General features: G+C 42.0%; 1 protein-coding gene across 1 annotated transcript; it reads left to right on the forward strand.

The window, feature by feature from the left end:
* The first annotated feature begins 2 nt into the window (after window positions 1-2).
* Window positions 3-13,859, forward strand: LOC146672463 (protein NLRC3-like). Its single transcript, XM_085385988.1, has 5 exons — window positions 3-112; window positions 275-485; window positions 642-2,430; window positions 11,945-11,991; window positions 12,142-13,859. Exons 1-5 carry the CDS (start codon window positions 110-112, stop codon window positions 12,690-12,692), a joined length of 2,601 nt encoding a protein of 866 aa, XP_085242114.1. The 5' UTR covers window positions 3-109; the 3' UTR covers window positions 12,693-13,859.
* Window positions 13,860-19,896: the final 6,037 nt, after the last annotated feature.

A 19,896-nucleotide genomic window follows, 5' to 3' on the forward strand; every position in this document is an offset into this window, starting at 1 on the left:
GTGTGTGTGTGTGTGTCCATGGTTCCTCCACAGAGTGGACCAGCAGAGCTCAGAGGTTCCCAGTGGTCAGTCTGCCAAGCAGCATCAAACACAGCTGGACTCCATATTTATGGTCTGTACATGTACAACAACTACTGTTACATCTATTCTGTTCACAGTCATCTCCATGCTGCTCTTTGTAGACCATTGGAATGTCATTGTGTCCAACATGGATCTGATGTTTCGCTCCATGATTTCACTCTGATTGGATCATTCATAAAGTATTCTGTTCCAGCTGCTAGAGGACAACATCATCACTTTTGTGAAGAACGAGCTGAAGAAGATCCAGAAGGTTCTGAGTCCAGATTACCCAGAATGCTTAGAGAGTCAGGGGGAGGAGGAGGAGGAGGAGCAGAGGAGGAGCAGCAGAGAGGCATTTGTGAAGATCACAATGGACTTCCTAAGGAGAATGAAGCAGGGGGAGCTGGCTGACCGTCTGCAGAGCAGTAAGAGGATTTCTATAAAGATTTAAACATTTGGATGAATGAAAGTTTTCTAATGTCTTAAGAGACGGACCAACAGGTTTTAAAGATTCATTCATTTTGGAATTAAGTCTTTGTTTCCACTTTCACGTGATAGTCTACATATTTCTTCTAATTTAGAACTTCAAGCTGCCGCTTGTCATCGTAACCTTAAATCTAGCCTGAAGAATAAGTTCCAGTGTGTGTTTGAGGGGATCGCTAAAGCAGGAAACCCAACCCTTCTGAATCAGATCTACACAGAGCTCTACATCACAGAGGGAGGGACTGCAGAGGTCAATGATGAACATGAGGTCAGACAGATTGAAGCAGCATCCAGGAAACGAGACAGACCAGAAACAACAATCAGACAAGAAGACATCTTTAAAGCCTCACCTGGAAGAGATGAACCAATCAGAACAGTGCTGACAAAGGGAGTGGCTGGCATTGGGAAAACAGTCTTAACACAGAAATACACCCTGGACTGGGCTGAAGACAAAGCCAACCAGGACATCCAGTTCATATTTCCATTCACTTTCAGAGAGCTGAATCTGCTGAAAGAGGAAACGTTTAGCTTGGTGGAACTTGTTCATCACTTCTTTACTGAAACCAAAGAAGCAGGAATCTGCAGCTTTGAAGACTTCCAGGTTGTGTTCATCTTTGATGGTCTGGATGAGTGTCGACTTCCTCTGGACTTCCACAAAACTACAATCCTAACTGACCCTAGAACGTCCACCTCAGTGGATGTGCTGCTGATAAATCTCATCAGGGGGAAACTGCTTCCCTCTGCTCACCTCTGGATAACCACACGACCTGCAGCAGCCAATCAGATCCCTCCTGACTGTGTTCACAGGGTGACAGAGGTCAGAGGGTTCACTGACCCACAGAAGGAGGAGTACTTCAGGAAGAGATTCAAAGATGAGGAGCAGGCCAGCAGGATCATCTCCCACATCAAGACATCACGAAGCCTCCACATCATGTGCCACATCCCAGTCTTCTGCTGGATCACTGCTACAGTTCTGGAGGATGTGCTGGAAACCAGAGAGGGAGGACAGCTGCCCAAGACCCTGACTGAGATGTACATCCACTTCCTGGTGGTTCAGGCCAAAGTGAAGAAGGTCAAGTATGATGGAGGAGCTGAGACAGATCCACACTGGAGTCCAGAGAGCAGGAAGATGATTGAGTCTCTGGGAAAACTGGCTTTTGATCAGCTGCAGAAAGGAAACCTGATCTTCTATGAATCAGACCTGACAGAGTGTGGCATCGATATCAGAGCAGCCTCAGTGTACTCAGGAGTGTTCACACAGATCTTTAAAGAGGAGAGAGGACTGTACCAGGACAAGGTGTTCTGCTTCATTCATCTGAGTGTTCAGGAGTTTCTGGCTGCTCTTCATGTCCATCTGACCTTCATCAACTCTGGACTCAATCTGCTGCAAGAACAACAAACCACCTCCCAGAAGTCTAAAACAAGAGAATCTTCAGCGTCTCACGTCTACCAGAGTGCTGTGGACAAGGCCATACAGAGTCCAAATGGACACCTGGACTTATTCCTCCGCTTCCTCCTGGGTCTTTCACTGCAGACCAATCAGACTCTCCTACAAGGTCTGCTGACACAGACAGGAAGTAGCTCACAGACCAATCAGGAAACAGTCCAGTATATCAAGAAGAAGCTCAGTGAGAATCTGTCTGCAGAGAAAACCATCAATCTGTTCCACTCTCTGAATGAACTAAATGATTGTTCTTTAGTGGAGGAGATTCAGCGGTACTTGAGTTCAGGAAGTCTCTCACTTCTTTCTCCTGCTCAGTGGTCAGCTCTGCTGTTCATCTTAATGTCATCAAGAAAAGACCTACATTTTTTTGACCAGAAGAAATTCTCTGCAGAGGAGACTCCTCTGAGGCTGCCGCCAGTGATTAGTGCCTCTAATAACTCTTTGTAAGTAAAGATGCTCTCATCCTTTTATTTTGTTAATATTTATTCTAATAAGCAAAAAGCTGGTGTGTACAATTAAAAAAAAAAAAAAAAACTGTCATGGGTGCTAGTGTCTGGAAAATGGATCCAATTTTAAGTGTTCGTCAATACTCATTTCAGTAGTGAATGTTCATGTAGCAGGATAAATTTTCAGAATTTCTAAAATATTCCTTGGTGTAATTATTATTAAAGAGACACCCAGATCCAGCCTGTAGTGAAAACAACTCTTCAAAATGCAATACATGGAACAAACCATTGTTCTGTTACTGCACTGTCTATATTCAGTTGTCCCGCATTTTCCAAATGTTTTGTGACAATGCTAAGTTAAAAGACATTTTAATTCTTATGTGCTGTAATTGGCGTTACTTGTATGATCACTCAATTTCTGCAGTTTGTGGTGAACAGAATAATTTTCTTAATGTTGTCAGTGGGTTCCCTTTGCAAGTTCGAAAAAAAAGTCACTCTTTGTTCAGCTTTCCCTAAATCAGTTAGTTACAGTGGCTTGCAATTGTATTGGGCCCCCTTGAACTTTTCCACATTTTGTCACATTACAGCCACAAACATGAATCAATTTTATTGGAATTCCACGTGAAAGACCAACACAAAGTGGTGCACACGTGAGAAGTGGAATGAAAATCAGACATGATTCCAAACATTTTTTACAAATAAATAACTGCAAAGTGGGGTGTGCATAATTATTCAGCCCCCTGAGTCAATACTTTGTAGAACCAGCTTTTGCTGCAATTACCGCTGCCAGTCTTTTAGGGTCTGTCTCTACCAGCTTTGCACATCTACAGACTGAAATCTTTGCCCATTCTTCTTTGCAAAACAGCTCCAGCTCAGTCAGATTAGATGGACAGCGTTTGTGAACAGCAGTTCTCAGATCTTGCCACAGATTCTCGATTGGATTTAGATCTGGACTTTGACTGGGCCATTCTAACACATGGATATGTTTTGTTTTAAACCATTCCATTGTTGCGCTGGCTTTATGTTTAGGGTTGTTGTCCTGCTGGAAGGTGAACCTCCGCCCCAGTCTCAAGTCTTTTGCAGACTCCAAGAGGTTTTCTTCCAAGATTGCCCTGTATTTGGCTCCATCCATCTTCCCATCAACTCTGACCAGCTTCCTGTCCCTGCTGAAGAGAAGCACCCCCAGAGCATGATGCTGCCACCACCATATTTGACAGTGGGGATGGTGTGTTCAGAGTGAGGTGCAGTGTTAGTTTTCCGCCACACATAGCGTTTTGCATTTTGGTCTCATCTGACCAGAGCACCTTCTTCACATGTTTGCTGTGTCCCCCACATGGCTTGTGGTGAACTGCAAACAGGACTTCTTATGGTTTGCTGTTAACAACGGCTTTCTTCTTGCCACTCTTCCATAAAGGCCAACTTTGTGCAGTGTACGACTAATAGTTGTCCTATGGACAGATTCCCCCACCTGAGCTGTGGATTTCTGCAGCTCGTCCAGAGTCACCATGGGCCTCTTGGCTGCATTTCTGATCAGCGCTCTCCTTGTTCGGCCTGTGAGTTTAGGTGGACGGCCTTGTCTTGGTAGGTTTACAGTTGTGCCATACTCCTTCCATTTCTGAATGATGGCTTGAGCAGTGCTCCGTGGGATGTTCAAGGGAAATCTTTTTGTAGCCTAAGCCTGCTTTAAATTTCTCAATAACTTTATCCCTGACCTAGTAATGGCTCGCTTGAAGCTGAAGCTCCGGTGCGTGTGTCAAATAAATCAACACACTGCTTCAGAAGCACTGTGTCGAAGCTTGATTTGTATTGCCAGAGTCACGTGATCAGTGACGTCCGAAGCTTCATTTAGAACCTAACTGCTTCGGTATCTGATTCACTGGATTATAAGCAGGTGAATCATTCGCGGGATTTGTGGAGTGTTTTGATGGTGACAGATAGCAAACCACTGATCATTCCACTGAGAGATTTGGAGCCAGCGAGGAATATGGTAAATGGTAAATGGCCTGTATTTATATAGCGCTTTACTAGTCCCTAAGGACCCCAAAGCGCTTTACATATCCAGTCATCCACCCATTCACACACACATTCGCACACTGGTGATGGCAAGCTACATTGTAACCACAGCCACCCTGGGGCGCACTGACAGAGGAGGTTCTGTTGTGTGGGAGTATTTTGAGTTGATTTTGGTTTTCCATCTTTGTGTTCTGGCTGTTTGCTTTTGTTTTGTGCGTGTTTATTTTATCTGAAAACAGGAAAAACTTAAAATGTCAAAAATCTGCTTCCATAATATAAATATCATTAAATAACTTTAGAAAGACTTCCATTTGACTCGTAACATTTAATGTTATAAAAACATATATTTTATTTTTAAAATAATCTTAAAATGTTAGTCTACAAAATGTGCAGCAATTTAATGTATTTATTCTCTTTAGCTGATAGTTTGTGGGGCCCAGGTAGACTGTATAACTGCATCTCTACCAGTTTCTCTGCACTCCAGCCTCTTCTGTTCCATGTGAAGGGATTTTCCTTAAGGCAGGAGAAATTATCTCCACGAAAAGGAACAGGTTCGGCCATCGCACAGAGGAACAAATTCTCTTCTTAAATAAAAATGAAAAAGGGTTACCGTCAATGCATCATGTTTTTAATTTGCAAGTTCATAAGCATTTTCCCTTTCCATTTCACAATCAATTCTACCCCCAGGTCAAAAATATGTATAGGAAAATTTCCCTAATATAATATTATTTATAAATTAACCCGTCTAGCAATTAATTGCAAAAGTACATGGAGGCAGGACCTCACAGCAGAAGCATACTCCATAATGTGCATTATTATATGTAACGTGGTATTTTTCAAATATTGCATTTACCAACATCAAGAAATCACAAGCAAAGAAAGACCACACCATGGTGCATGTTTAAACAAGGAAATTTTACAGGTCAAAATTATTTATTAAACAAATAAACCACATTTTTTTAACCACCAAAAAATACACGTTCAAAGCAACACAACGGCGGCCCAATATCAGACAGAATTACACTCTGTAGAGTGGGCAATCATAATGAAGCAGTTGGTTTTATTTTGTGGATTCAAGCTGCTCTTCATATTTTTGGCCACCAGATGTCACCAGAGAGGACTATGTTGAAAAGCCTCTAGTAATGAACCGTTTTTCAATACAAGCTTCAGTGCTTCAGAAAGCTTCATTTGGCCATCACTACCCTGACCTGTCTGGTGTGTTCTTTGGACTTCATGGTGTTGTTGCTCCCAATATTCTCTTAGACAACCTCTGAGGCCGTCACAGAGCAGCTGTATTTGTACTGACATTAGATTACACACAGGTGCACTATTTAGTCATTAGCACTCATCAGGCAATGTCTATGGGCAACTGACTGTACTCAGACCAAAGGGGGCTGAATAATTATGCACACCCCACTTTGCAGTTATTTATTTGTAAAAAATGTTTGGAATCATGTATGATTCTCGTTCCACTTCTCACGTGTGCACCACTTTGTGTTGGTCTTTCACGTGGAATTCCAATAAAATTGATTCATGTTTGTGGCTGTAATGTGACCAAGTATTTTCACTTGTTTCACTGGCAGATTTTTTTCACTTAATACAAGATATTTTAGCTTTAAGATTCACTGTCCTGAAATAAGTTCCTTTAGCCTACTGAAATGTTGCGCTTTAGCTGATTGTGTTCTATTTTATGAGTAATGAGATAATTTTGACTCAAAAATAAGACAAATATACTTGGTAAGATTTTGAGTTTCTGCAGTGTTCAAGAGGCTGGTGAAGGTTGTGAGTCTTTGCAAGGCAGTTTCCTCTGATATGCACAGCTTGCTGTACTTCTTAGGCACTTTTATTGCACCTTTTTGCAGCTTCGGTACTTGGCTAACCTCCCTCCGTACCATCTTGATTTTGGCCTTGTCGATCCAGACAATGTCCGAGCCGGTAGCCACTCGAAATCATCAGCAGTTCGATCCACGTATGGACTGAAGTGTATTTGTGAAAATGTTGGACTGTTTCTTTATCAGTGTCTATAGTGGAGATATCAAAGATAGGCACGGCTGTGGCACTGATTCAGTCTTTGAGCACTACGGTCACCCTGGTGTGTCGGCCAGAACACCACTTAAGGCCAAATTGTCCCAGAGTATGACAGAAGAAGGGAGCTTGAGGTACTGTTTGAGACACTTTATTGTCACCACTCAATTTCTGGGGCTGTAAACACAGCACATATATGTGTGGTTTTCTACAAAGGAAATAAACAATACAAATAAAAGATAAATAAAGAGAATAGAGAAGTAAAATACTCAAATATAGATATAATACAATATAGTTAATATAATCTCATATATATATATATATATATATATATCAGAACAATTTAGTACACTTCAAACTGCTCACACTATGCAACTAGACTGCATTAGTGCGAGGTTAAGTCACCGTGGGGACATAGGAACTACTTCCGGCAGTGGTACAATATAAAAGCGTTAAATAAAAAAAAAATGAATAAAAGCCCATTATAATCACCCGACCCGTAATGCTCTTATTGTGAACGCTAAGCGAGAACGCGATCCTTCCGGTCAAACTACGATCGCTATTTTATTAATCCTCGTACCTAATTGTACATAGAAGGTCTGATAACACAGGAATGACATTATGGACATACGAGCATCAACAAAGCTAAACCGGGATAGGCTAACAACATAAATTAGCATATGAAATGACAGTGAACTCCCGCGTTGCATGCGTGGCCTACCGCTCCAACTATGGACTATATTAGCTCCTAAATGGTAACATACTACAGTACTGACACAAACAAAGGCAAAATACAACACAGGTCACTACTTACTTGCCATTCACACACACATAACATCCCCCTGGAATCAGTGCACCTAGGGTTGCCAACTCCCTGAAAAATAAATAATGGACACCTCGTGGCCAGGTCCGGGCAACCCAGTTGTCTTCACCCTTCCCAGTGTGGTAGCTCTTTTTTTTTGTGTGAAATTATATTTTTAACCATTTGACTTGAATTTGATTCAAGCAGATGCATATTCTTTGTGATATGACCATATGGGAAACAAATGATCATTTAGCCATTTATTTTTAGCTCAAAATGACAACATTAACACAGTAAAACAGGTCTCTTTCTTAAACAGAAGCCTGTCATGCTTAACTTTTGAGAATATAAGTAAATCTTTATTTAAAAGAACTCTGTCCTGCTTAACTTAAAATTATATAAATTAATAGAAAACAATAGAACGAAAAACATTCTTGTAACAGTGCAGTGCGCTTTAAAGGTGTTATCATGCACTTTTCCAGCCAGGTGTTTTCCTTTTCCCATTCCTTCCTGTACTTTTGCCGCCTTTTTTTCTTTCTCTGAGGGGAACAAACATTGCTGCTCTAATGCTGGGCTTACACTGTGCGATTTTTGGCCCATTTTGAGCCGATTTTTGAGTCGTGCGACCGATTTCGTGATCGGCCCGATTTTGGCCTTCATCGTGCATCGTGTAGTATACGTGAGGTAACGAGAAGCGATTAACACCTCGAGCAGCTCCCGATCATCAATCGCTCGTGAGGGTGTCACCACAGCCACTCACACTGCTCATGCGCAAACATGTAAACGTCAGTGAAAAAGATGGAGCAGCACTGCTGTGCAGCCTGTGATCTGGACACAAGCGATGGAGGCACAACTTGTAGAACTTTGGAAAGCTCATCCGAGCCTTTTTGATGCGGCCTCACAAAATTATTATCATGACCACAACAACCGTGAAAATAGTTCGATTTACACTGCTGCTCAATCCCAGCTGCCCGATCAATGCTTTTCATTAGCAATTTAGCAAAGTTGATGGTGGTGGTGTGTCTGTGTGAGTCAAAGTGTGAGTTGGCACGGTCTCTGCTCAGAAAAAATCTGCGTTGCGCACAGAAAACAAATTCTAACCTGAATTGAAAATAAAGAAGGCTATGACAGTGCTCTTATCTGCCGACACCGGTGTTCTAGCTAGCAAAGCGGCGTGGCTGATGTGGGGTGAAGCCACGTTAATGACAACGTGTACAACCATTGGAGATGTGAGCAGGACAGACGGAACAATTGATGGAAACAGTGTGGACTTTATACCAGTTTTTAAATTGTGTTGATCGGCCATGTAAAACCAGAGTTATGATAAAAATATCTGCAATGTTTGGTTTTCTTCCTGAATAATCAGAATACTTTATTCATCGTTGTTTATATTTACTGCGGGAAGAAACAGTAAAAACGGCGTTTTATAAGGAAAATGCTTGAAAGCACTCTCCACCTGTGAGCAAAGACGAAACCAAAACATCCCACCCTTTCCCATTGGTCAAAAAATGTACCATGTCGACCAATCAAAACATGGCATTTAGTTGTTAAGAAACGGGAGGAAGTTTTAGGAGTGACGGCGGTGTTTGGGGATGTGAGAAATTTGCAACGTTTAGCGCAAAGCCTGAAGAAGAAGTTCCAGTGTGTGTTTGAGGGGATCGCTAAAGCAGGAAACCCAACCGTTCTGAATCAGATCTACACAGAGCTCTACATCACAGAGGGAGGGACTGCAGAGGTCAATGATGAACATGAGGTCAGACAGATTGAAGCAGCATCCAGGAAACGAGACAGACCAGAAACAACAATCAGACAAGAAGACATCTTTAAAGCCTCACCTGGAAGAAATGAACCAATCAGAACAGTGCTGACAAAGGGAGTGGCTGGCATTGGGAAAACAGTCTTAACACAGAAATACAGCCTGGACTGGGCTGAAGACAAAGCCAACCAGGACATCCAGTTCATATTTCCATTCACTTTCAGAGAGCTGAATGTGCTGAAAGAGGAAAAGTTCAGCTTGGTGGGACTTGTTCATCACTTCTTTACTGAAACCAAAGAAGCAGGAATCTGCAGCTTTGAAGACTTCCAGGTTGTGTTCATCTTTGATGGTCTGGATGAGTGTCGACTTCCTCTGGACTTCCACAAAACTACAATCCTAACTGACCCTAGAAAGTCCACCTCAGTGGATGTGCTGCTGATAAACCTCATCAGGGGGAAACTGCTTCCCTCTGCTCGCCTCTGGATAACCACACGACCTGCAGAAGCCAATCAGATCCCTCCTGACTGTGTTCACAGGGTGACAGAGATCAGAGGGTTCACTGACCCACAGAAGGACGAGTACTTCAGGAAGAGATTCAGAGATGAGGAGCAGGCCAGCAGAATCATCTCCCACATCAAGACATCACGAAGCCTCCACATCATGTGCCACATCCCAGTCTTCTGCTGGATCACTGCTACAGTTCTGGAGGATGTGCTGGAAACCAGAGAGGGAGGACAGCTGCCCAAGACCCTGACTGAGATGTACATCCACTTCCTGGTGGTTCAGGCCAAAGTGAAGAAGGTCAAGTATGATGGAGGAGCTGAGACAGATCCACACTGGAGTCCAGAGAGCAGGAAGATGATTGAGTCTCTGGGAAAACTGGCTTTTGATCAGCTGCAGAAAGGAAACCTGATCTTCTATGAATCAGACCTGACAGAGTGCAGCATCGATATCAGAGCAGCCTCGGTGTACTCAGGAGTGTTCACACAGATCTTTAAAGAGGAGAGAGGACTGTACCAGGACAAGGTGTTCTGCTTTGTTCATCTGAGTGTTCAGGAGTTTCTGGCTGCTCTTCATGTCCATCTGACCTTCATCAACTCTGGACTCAATCTGCTGCAAGAACAACAAACCACCTCCCAGAAGCCTGAAAAAACAGAATCTTCAGCGATTCACTTCTACCAGAGTGCTGTGGACAAGGCCTTACAGAGTCCAAATGGACACCTGGACTTGTTCCTCCGCTTCCTCCTGGGTCTTTCACTGCAGACCAATCAGACTCTCCTACAAGGTCTGCTGACACAGACAGGAAATAGCTCACAGATCAATCAGGAAACAGTCCAGTGTAGTTAGTGTGTAGTGTAGTCAATAGTTTTGTTGTGTGTGTCAGAACAATGAGGCGACTGCTGAATGTTACAGGTGCTACAGCAGTGATACATCTCCTATTGTCAGGCCTGCAGGTATCAGGCTGTTCTCCTTTATCTCACAGTGGACACAAATTATTTTTTGGAGCGGCACAAATAATTTGTGTGGCATCAGATTTGATGCAGAACAGCTGATTGTTCTGTAAATAGTTTGAAATGTTTATTTAAAAAACGCCTTGGCTGCATTTTTAGTTAAACAGCTGCAAAAAACTTTGTTGTTTGCAAAACTCAGTAACTTTTTTGAAGTAGTAACTATATAATTAATTGCCCAACATTGGTCATTATATATGGTATTTTGCAGACAGAGTTACAGGACTCTCTCCCAGACCACAGACTCAGACTCATAATAAGTCAGAGCTTTATTTAAAAAATAAATAAATAAAAGAAAGTTGTGTTTTCAAAATTGGAGTTCAAGTTATTTTTACTTCCAATAGTGTTAACATACTACACAGGTCAATGACTAGATTTTTATTTTTTTAATTTTCATTGTAAGTGGGGCTAAAGGAGTTAATTAAAAGTAGTCTAACATAAATGTAAATGCTGTAATTTTATTATTTTAATAAACATGTAACTTGGATGGATTCGATGCTGGCGTGACCACAGTGCACACGTCTGCTGTTGCTCACAGTGGTCCAAGGGACGCTCAGGGAGTTTGTGTGTTCGCTCAGACACATGAAAAATTAGAGGGAACATTGGTTATAACCTTCGTTTTATGGAGGCACAGTGTGAGCACTCAGGTTGCATCACAGCATCAGGCCGTATAGTGTGAGACCCTGCATCGTGACCTATGAACTTCTAACCCCTGCGAGTCAATCGTGCAGTTTGAAAAAAACAGTGTAAGCCCAGCTTTAGGTGTACTGTCGTCCGAGACTTGCACCGCCGTGTCGGCGTTTGTTTCCCTGTTGGCCATGCTTCTTGTTGTGGTCATCTGTTGTCTTCCGGTATTTTCTCCGTAAGCGACCTTTCCTCGACCAATGAGATGAGCGGTAATCTGAATTGTCATACTCGAATTGTCATAAGTGTGCTGTCAGCTCATTGGTCACAAAGCAGGAGAGGGGCTGGGAATTATGTTTTCAAACAAAGCGTTAATTCCATTAACATTTATAGACTACTTTTGATTCTCACTGTATTACGGGACAAAGTGCGTCCCTTATTAGCTCAATACGGGACGTGCACTTTTGTTTCTAAATATGGGACGATTCCGTTTTTTAAGGGACGGTTGGCAACCCTAAGTGCACCCTCTCCGGACCAACACTGCTCATCTGACATTAAACTGCCCACCTTACTAACCGGATGATGTCACTAGACGGTGGGCTGACCCAAACCGACAGAAGACTGAATATTAAATGAACTGCAAATAAACTTGTAAACACCAATAAAACTATTCTATGAACTTTGGGGCCTTTTATACAGTGTCTAACAGTATGTGTATGACAGCAATGTAATGTCCATGTGTGCATGCTGACTGTGCTGGTCTGACCCCCCTCCTCCTTTCAGGGTGGAGCCTGCTGGAGTCCAATGGTTGAGACCAGGTCTGAGGAAGTGTAAGTGTGTTTTTAATGTGATTCATGAAAACAAAGCAGCACTCATTCAACCATCATCATCATTCTGATGTCAGGAGTCATCATCAAAGTGTCAATCAATGATCAATGGATCAATAACTGCAGCTGGATTGTGTTTGTTCTCTCCATCAGATTCCTGTCAACTCAAAATCGACACAAACACAGTACACACACACCTCAAACTGTCTGACAACAACAGGAAGGTGACACGTGTGGAGGAGGTTCAGTCATATCCTGATCATCCAGACAGATTTGATGTTTGTGAACAGCTGCTGTGTAGTACTGGTCTGGCTGGTCGCTGTTACTGGGAGGTCGAGTGGAAAGAAACAGTTGAGATATCAGTGAGTTACAGAAGAATCAGAAGGAAAGGAGGCAGTAAGGACTGCGCATTTGGATGGAACAATCATTCCTGGAGCCTGATCTGCTCTGAGGATGGTCCTCTTTATATCTGTCACAATAACAGCCACACATCCATATCCTCCTCCTCTTCCTCCTCCTCCTCCTCCTCCTCTGTCTCTAACAGAGTAGCAGTGTATGTGGACTGTCCTGCTGGCACTCTGTCCTTCTACAGAGTCTCCTCTGATACTCTGATCCACCTCCACACCTTCAACACCACATTCACTGAAACTCTTTATCCTGGATTTTGGCTCTGGTCTCCTGGTGCCTCAGTGTCCCTGTGCTGAGTGGAGTGTAAAGAGTGTCTCCTGTTAGAGAAACACTCTGACTGTTGAACAGATAGTTCAGTCTGTACATGTCTGTCTCTTTCACTCACAAACACGTTTTCAGATTCATGGATTCAATCAGTTGATGTTTGAAACTGTTCTGAATGATTCCTTGTAAACTTCTTCCTCTTCAGTCCTTTAAAGATGGAAGCTCCCATTATTCCCGGATCCACATGTTGTTTTCTGTCTTTTTCCACTCAAAGCTTCACAGTGAATCTCAGTATGTTGTGTTTCTCTGAAGCTCAGTTCACAACCAGCTCCTCTGCATTTTCAACAAGTCTGAGCTCATTAAAATGAATCTAAATGTTTGATTTCTCTTTCTTAATCGGATGTTTTCAAACTCTCCACATGCTCTTACTGTTTCACTCATTGTTGGAAGCTCATCATTTGAAAATGAAAGCAAGTTTGTATGTTTCATGCTTACTGACTGAGATCTTTAGTGGGGGGTTGACATCAGTCTTCCCTCTAATTTTTCATGTGTCTGAGCGAACACACAAACTATTATTGATATATGATATTAAAAGAAAAGTCAGTTTAAGGTAGATGGTGGGTATATTATTTTAATTTCTTACATGTTAAATATGTAATCAGAACTGACTTCCACCACCTTAAAATCTAATCTGTAATAGGAAATTATGTCATAAGCAAACAAGAAGGTAGTCAGTAAATTGAGGAGAAAGATTTTACTCAGCTAGTTAAATCCAGCTTTGTCCGGATACATCCATTGCCTTTGGTGGCTTTGTGGGTATGTATGTATATACAGAGTTGTTTTATTTTTTTATGCTCATGTATGGATCATTCTTGTTGAAGAAGGTAATTTTCTCTAAGTATAATGATAAAAAAACAATCTCCTACAATTTATACTAGCGATCGATCACTGAGTTAGTTAAAGGGCAATCGGAAAAACAAAATAGAGGTGCAAGCAATTAATTACAGCAAGAGTTGTTTAAAATCATAATTTAATATTTATATGTGTGTTAGAAATGGAAGAAATTCACATAAATATTGTAGGAATATATGTTGACTTGTATTAAAAAAGTGGTTATTTTATTTTCATCATTTTATCTGTACATATGCCTTGAACTGTATGTTGCAGTTTCAGCTTTCCCTTTGTCAATAAACCTTTGAACCAGGAACTGTGTCATTAGAGTCTTGATGTGGGGAAGGAGTTTAGCTGACTGACAAATCATAGCAGAGGATGTACAGAATCCAAATGTTATATTTCTCTTTTTTCTTTTCTTTTTTTTTTAAATTTTTTAAACCAACCTCTCCAAATGTGCTCACTTGCTTTTGAAACGGGAAAAGAAGAAAGCTCTCAAAATGAGTATATTTTCACATTAAGAGAACATTTTCATGGTTTTTGCTTTTATTTTCTGTCTAACCCTCTTAGAACTGTGTGGATGCTCCATGGCTGAAAAAGATACTAACATCTCCTTGAATTCGTCACTGATAGTGATTTGTGGCCCTCTGCTAGTGACAAGATATACTGCATGATGTCATTTTCATGAACACAGATGACATGAAGTGTTTTTAAATCTGCTTTTTCAAATTTTTCAGGGTCCTGCTCCAGGAAACAGCTTGAAAAAACTCTGAGTTTTCAATAAAATCTGTTGTTCTGCAGTGGAGAAAAGAGTCACTTGAATCAGTTTAACCACTCTATCATCATCATACTCAGAATCAAGTTTGATATCAAATATATTATTTTGATCTTGAAGGCAAGCTGTCTTGGTGCTTTTCTAATAGTGAGGACAGGATAGTGAGGATACTTTGTTTCATGTGTAAATGATTCATTCAATTCATTCATTCAAATTCATGTGTAAATCAGCAGCTAAGTATTCAAATGAAGTCAAAGTAGCGAGGGCCATCATTTTACACACAGGTTGGTTTGAGTGAAGAACTCCAATGCCTCCACTATTCTGATGGTGTCTCACAGCTTGGAAAGAACCTATGTTTGGGGGTCAGGTTTAATTTCTAACTGGGACACCATCCTCTGTGAGCCAGGTTTACACAAGAAACATTCAATCTGATTCATTTTCACTCATTAGATCATTAATAATAAACAAAAGGTCTTATTTTCGTGGGAGTTGACATTTAATAGTCAAATGTGAGTTTGGACACAGTTTCCGAGCAGGAATACATTTACAGAGCTGTAAATCAGACTAGAAACACGTCTGGAGAGCTGCTGAGCTCCGGGTCTCTATATTTGCAGGCACAGCAGGAGACAGACAGCGCACTTTGTTCTTTTTTATTGATGTATCTTAGATATAGAACCATACTAAGAAGTATTAGGACCACATTAAGAAAACAAATATTATTGATCATTTTGAGAATAAAGTTGTTGTTTCAGGACAAATTGCCAGTAACAGTAACAGAACAGTAACCAATCACTGCAGTCTGAATGCTTCTCTTTGGTCATGTGACCATTTGATCTCTGATCAGTGTGTTCTTCAGTGGCTGTGTCCAAATTAAGAGACCGCAAGCTTGAAGTACGCATTTTGAGTGCGATTATGTCACCGCCACGCGACAACGGCTGCTCCAATTTGAAGTGTACTTCAAATGCGTACTCCAAATGCGCCGTCGATTTTCCCCAAATATCAAGCGTGGTCCGGTGCGCACTTCATGGTCCCATATATCCCACAATTCCCACAATATCCCCATCCCGCGGCGGTGGGTGTGGATAATTTTGCTGCAAAATATGGCAGACGGCAAAAGCAGAGCGGCCGAAAAGTGAACTGTCAAAAGTAAGTACTGAATATTATGTCACTTATTTATGTGTGAATGTTTAATAATGAAGAACATTAAAACATTACTGTTGGCCACATGTCGGCAAAGTTATGTGACATTAGTGATGTTTGTACTTTCAGCGTCAGCTTGGTTTTAAAGCCTTTAACCCTTTAAAGCCGGTCGGAGCGGGCACGCTCCATTTTGCATAACTATTTTTAAATCCCGGTAGCACTGCAACCATATGAGCTAGCGCAATAATTTTTTTTGCATATGAAACCGGAGTTGTACTTACATCTTATGCCATCAGCTTGTCCTCGGTCACAGTTTCCTTCCACATATAGCTTTGCAAAAACTGCATAAAAAGCACTTGCAGCAACAAAAACATAATATTCCAGAAACACGCTTTGCCGATCCGATCAGCTGTTCATAACACTTCCTACGTCCATCAGCGTGAACTATCGCATGTCCGCCATAACCTGCCCGAAACAGGAAGTGACGTCATTTTGCGGAAATGTAGTTTTTTTTACCATCGTGGCCTTATGAGCCTCTACTGGTGTTTTTAAAAGTTATCTTTGACTTTATGACTTTCTGTGTCGTTTCTGGGATGCTTAGGACTCATATTGCACTGCTGGAAATAGTTTATTTTGATGCATATGCTGTTATTTTGCAAATTTGCACTATAATATTTATTTTCGTTTTTCCTGCAGTATATAAAAATTGGTGTATTTCAAAAATAAAACTATGAAGACACTTAAAATAAATTTCCTGTGGTGGGAAACTATTTTGTGCAACTTTTTTGTATTTACAGTTTTGAGGGATAAGCCTCTTAAATTTCTCTAACTAGAAATATATGTTAAAAACACAAAAACGATTTTAAATTTTTTTGTAGTTTATTGCACTTTTTTGCAATGTATGTAATTACTATGCACTTAATGAATACATATTATTAAAATTTGGGCTGTAATGGTTGTATTGATGTATATCAACTTGAAATGCTCCCAAAAATGGCACTACAGCATGTAAAAGTATAAAGTAAGCTCTGGCAGACTTGGTTCTATGGTAGGTCTTAAAGGGTTAAACCTTTGTGGCCGTTTTATATACCAAAATGGTGTTTCTCACCCTCCGACGTCTCACTGGTGGTTCGGATCATCAGACTGAATCCCAGCGCCGCGGACAAGACTAAAAACACCTGCCCAGACCCGAATTCACGTCCTGCTGCTCTCTCCTCATCTATGAGGGTTGTCAGGAGGAGTGTGGGACGAGAAGGAGCAGTGAGCACGGGGAGTGCAGGGACACTGGGGCAGAGAGCACTACACGGGGACTTTTGGAAGAAGACACTACACGGGAGTCTGAGAAATGGGGGGATTTATTGTTGTTTACTTCACCACCTTGTAAATAAACACTGTTGCACTGAAGAGTCCGGCGTTTGGGTCCTATTTCCCCAACTCCTCATGTTCTGCTAGCCAGACCATGACAATATACTTCTAAACACAAATGATTACATGCAGTATTCTACCATATGCAAACTTATATCATTAAAAGATATCATTCTCTTCAGTCATCTTCTGCTTTGTTGTTTGTCTTTCCACTGAGGTTACATCTGTGCTAAATTATGCTGCGTGTTTCATCAGTACTTTTTAAACACTTAAGGAAGTAATTTTCTTCAGTTTGACCTCTGAATGCAGTATTGCCTTTTGCCCTGTAATTACAGCAGGTGTTGGGTTTGTTACTGACCTTTGACCTGCAGCTGGATGTCTCCCAGTCTCCGTTCTTTCCCTCCAGCACTGATGGAGCAGGTGTAGTTGCCGCTGTCAGTCTTTGTGGGATTCCTCAGAGTGAGGCTGAAGTCTTTAATGATGAAAGCGTAACGATTCATTGATGTGCGTCTGCTGTAACGCTGGTTTTGTCCTCTAACATTGTCTCCTCCTTCTCGTCGTTGATGTACAGATTTGGGATCGAGGTCACTGCGAGTCCACATCACTGTGGTGTCCTCAGGTGTAATACCTGAGAAAAGACAGGGCAGCAGGACAGACCTTTCCCCCTCATTCACCTCCACCACCACAACCAGAGCATGCTGGGAAACTGAGGACACACAAAGAGAAACTCAAATCAAATATTTTGGGTTTGACCCAGAGTTTAAATGACGAATGAAAAGTAACATTTTATGCAGGATGTACGCATGTGTAAGATAATTTTATGTGTTCTCAGACTGTTTCCTATCTGTGTGTGGATTGAAGCATGGGCTTGTGAGTCCTCAAACATAGCACACACATCGCTGCACACATTTGTACATCTTAGTTTACGCTTGGGATCATATCATCTACATCTGAACGCTTTTGAGGCAAATTTCTGAGCTGCCGAGTCACCACACAGCAGAGCAGGGAGGAGAAGATGCACAAACATGTCTTCTTTCTAATGAAGAACAGCAACACACTGAACCTACAATTAAAGTATCGATCAGATAGAAATACCAGCAATCGCATCGATATTATTGATACCTGCATCAGTCCACCTACATGCACTTTCAACCAGCAAACAAACCCTCATAAATGTCTGTCTTTAAATGTTATTCTGAAGGTAACAATACGTCACCTGCATTTTCTTGGACTAAATGCCGCAACGAATTTTTGAAGTGATCAACAAGCCACAATGAGCTACTCATTAAATGGCATTTTTATAATTCCTTGTTATTTATAGTACTAAATTGTTTTCATTCTAAACTCAACACATGGTCTGCTCTGCTAATATGGAGGAACTACACTGGGAGCAAACAAGAGTGGGGCAACAGAAAGAGCCACTCATACAGGATGTTTCCATGCGGTGGAGTTCAATGCTGGATAAGTCAAGAGGCTGTTTTTGCTGCTTTAGACAAACAAAAGCACAAGCTAGTCATTTTAACTCCATCCGAGCTGGTAAAACTCCAAAAGCTGGCACTTTATTTGGAAATTTGTATTATTATTATTTAAAGACAATATTTTTAAGTACATTTTCAAAATGGTAAACTGCTATTTTAAGTACTTTACGTCTGCCCAATTTTGAAAAAAAAAACCTTATTGTTATTGTTACTGGCCTGCAAAGATTAAAAGATATTAGGTTTCATCATTAAAACGCTGAAAAAAATTTAACTGTATTGCTTTTTCCCCTAAAAAGTTAGTAATATGTAATTTAACTGGTATTTGAAGGGTATAAGTTCTGAATTTGAATTAAATTGAGGGAAGCAAAGGACACCTACAGGAGGAAGGTGGAGCAGAAGTTGGAGAGGAACAATATGAGGGAGGTCTGGAATGGTGTGAAAACCATCACAGGCCACAACACCAAGTAAAGCACAGTGGGGGGGGGGGGACTGTGGAGAAGGCAAACGAACTCAACAACTTCAACAGGTTTGACCAGCCCACAACCCCCCCACCCTCACCCTCACCTTCACTACAGAGTCCTCTCCCCACTCTCCTACCTCCCTCGCTTCCCCCCCTTCCTGACACCATGACACCCCCCTCCTCCAATCCCTCTCTCAGCAGCAAGACATCTCCCCCCCTCCCCTCCTTCCAAACATCTCCCGTGTCACAGTGGATCAGGTCAGGAGACAACTGAGGAAGCTTCGCCCCAGAAAGGCAGCAGGCCCAGACAAGGTGTGTCCTAGGATGCTAAAGGCGTGTGCTGCTGAACTTGGGGAGCCGCTACAACGAGTCTTCAACCTCAGTCTGCGACTGGGGAGAGTGCCCGCCCTATGGAAGACATCCTGCATCGTCCCGGTCCCCAAAAAGAACCGGCCCAATGAGCTGAATGACTTCCGACCGGTGGCACTGACGTCACATCTTATGAAGACTCTAGAGCGGCTCTTCCTCAACTTCCTCCGACCACAGGTACAACATGCCCAGGACCCACTACAGTTTGCATACAAGGCGGGTGTCGGAGTGGAGGATGCCATCCTGTACCTCCTACACAGAGCCCACTCACACCTGGATGGGGGAAAAGGCACGGTCAGGATCCTGTTTCTTGACTTTTCCAGTGCCTTTAATACCATCCGGCCCTGTATGCTTCAGGAAAAACTGAACAGGATGGAGGTGGACCCCTGCCCGGTGGCTTGGATCTCCGACTACCTCACCGACAGACCACAGTACGTCAGGCTGAAGGACATCACGTCTGACACTGTGGTCAGCAGCACAGGAGCACCACAGGGAACTGTGCTGTCCCCTCTTCTCTTCACCCTGTACACCTCTGACTTCTGCTACAACTCTGAATTATGCCATATTCAGAAGTTTGCAAACGACACGGCCATCATGGGGTGTATCTGGGATGATCAGGAAGAGGAGTACAGAAGTCTGGTGAGGAACTTTGTCGCATGGAGTCACACAAACCACCTGCAACTCAACACCTCAAAGACTAAGGAACTGGTTGTGGACTTCGGGAGGTCCAGAGAAGGTCCACTGCCAGTTCAGATAGA

This window comes from Rhamphochromis longiceps, linkage group LG3, assembly GCF_057381845.1.
Source record: "Rhamphochromis longiceps isolate RC_006_pf linkage group LG3, R_longiceps_female_GT1.1, whole genome shotgun sequence".
NCBI classification, from domain to species: Eukaryota; Metazoa; Chordata; class Actinopteri; order Cichliformes; family Cichlidae; genus Rhamphochromis; species Rhamphochromis longiceps.

Coding starts and splice junctions, on each gene's coding strand:
- LOC146672463 (XM_085385988.1), top strand. Junction 486..641: donor GGCTGACCGTCTGCAGAGCA/GTAAGAGGATTT, acceptor CTTCTAATTTAG/AACTTCAAGCTGCCGCTTGT. Junction 2,431..11,944: donor AGTGCCTCTAATAACTCTTT/GTAAGTAAAGAT, acceptor TCCTCCTTTCAG/GGTGGAGCCTGCTGGAGTCC.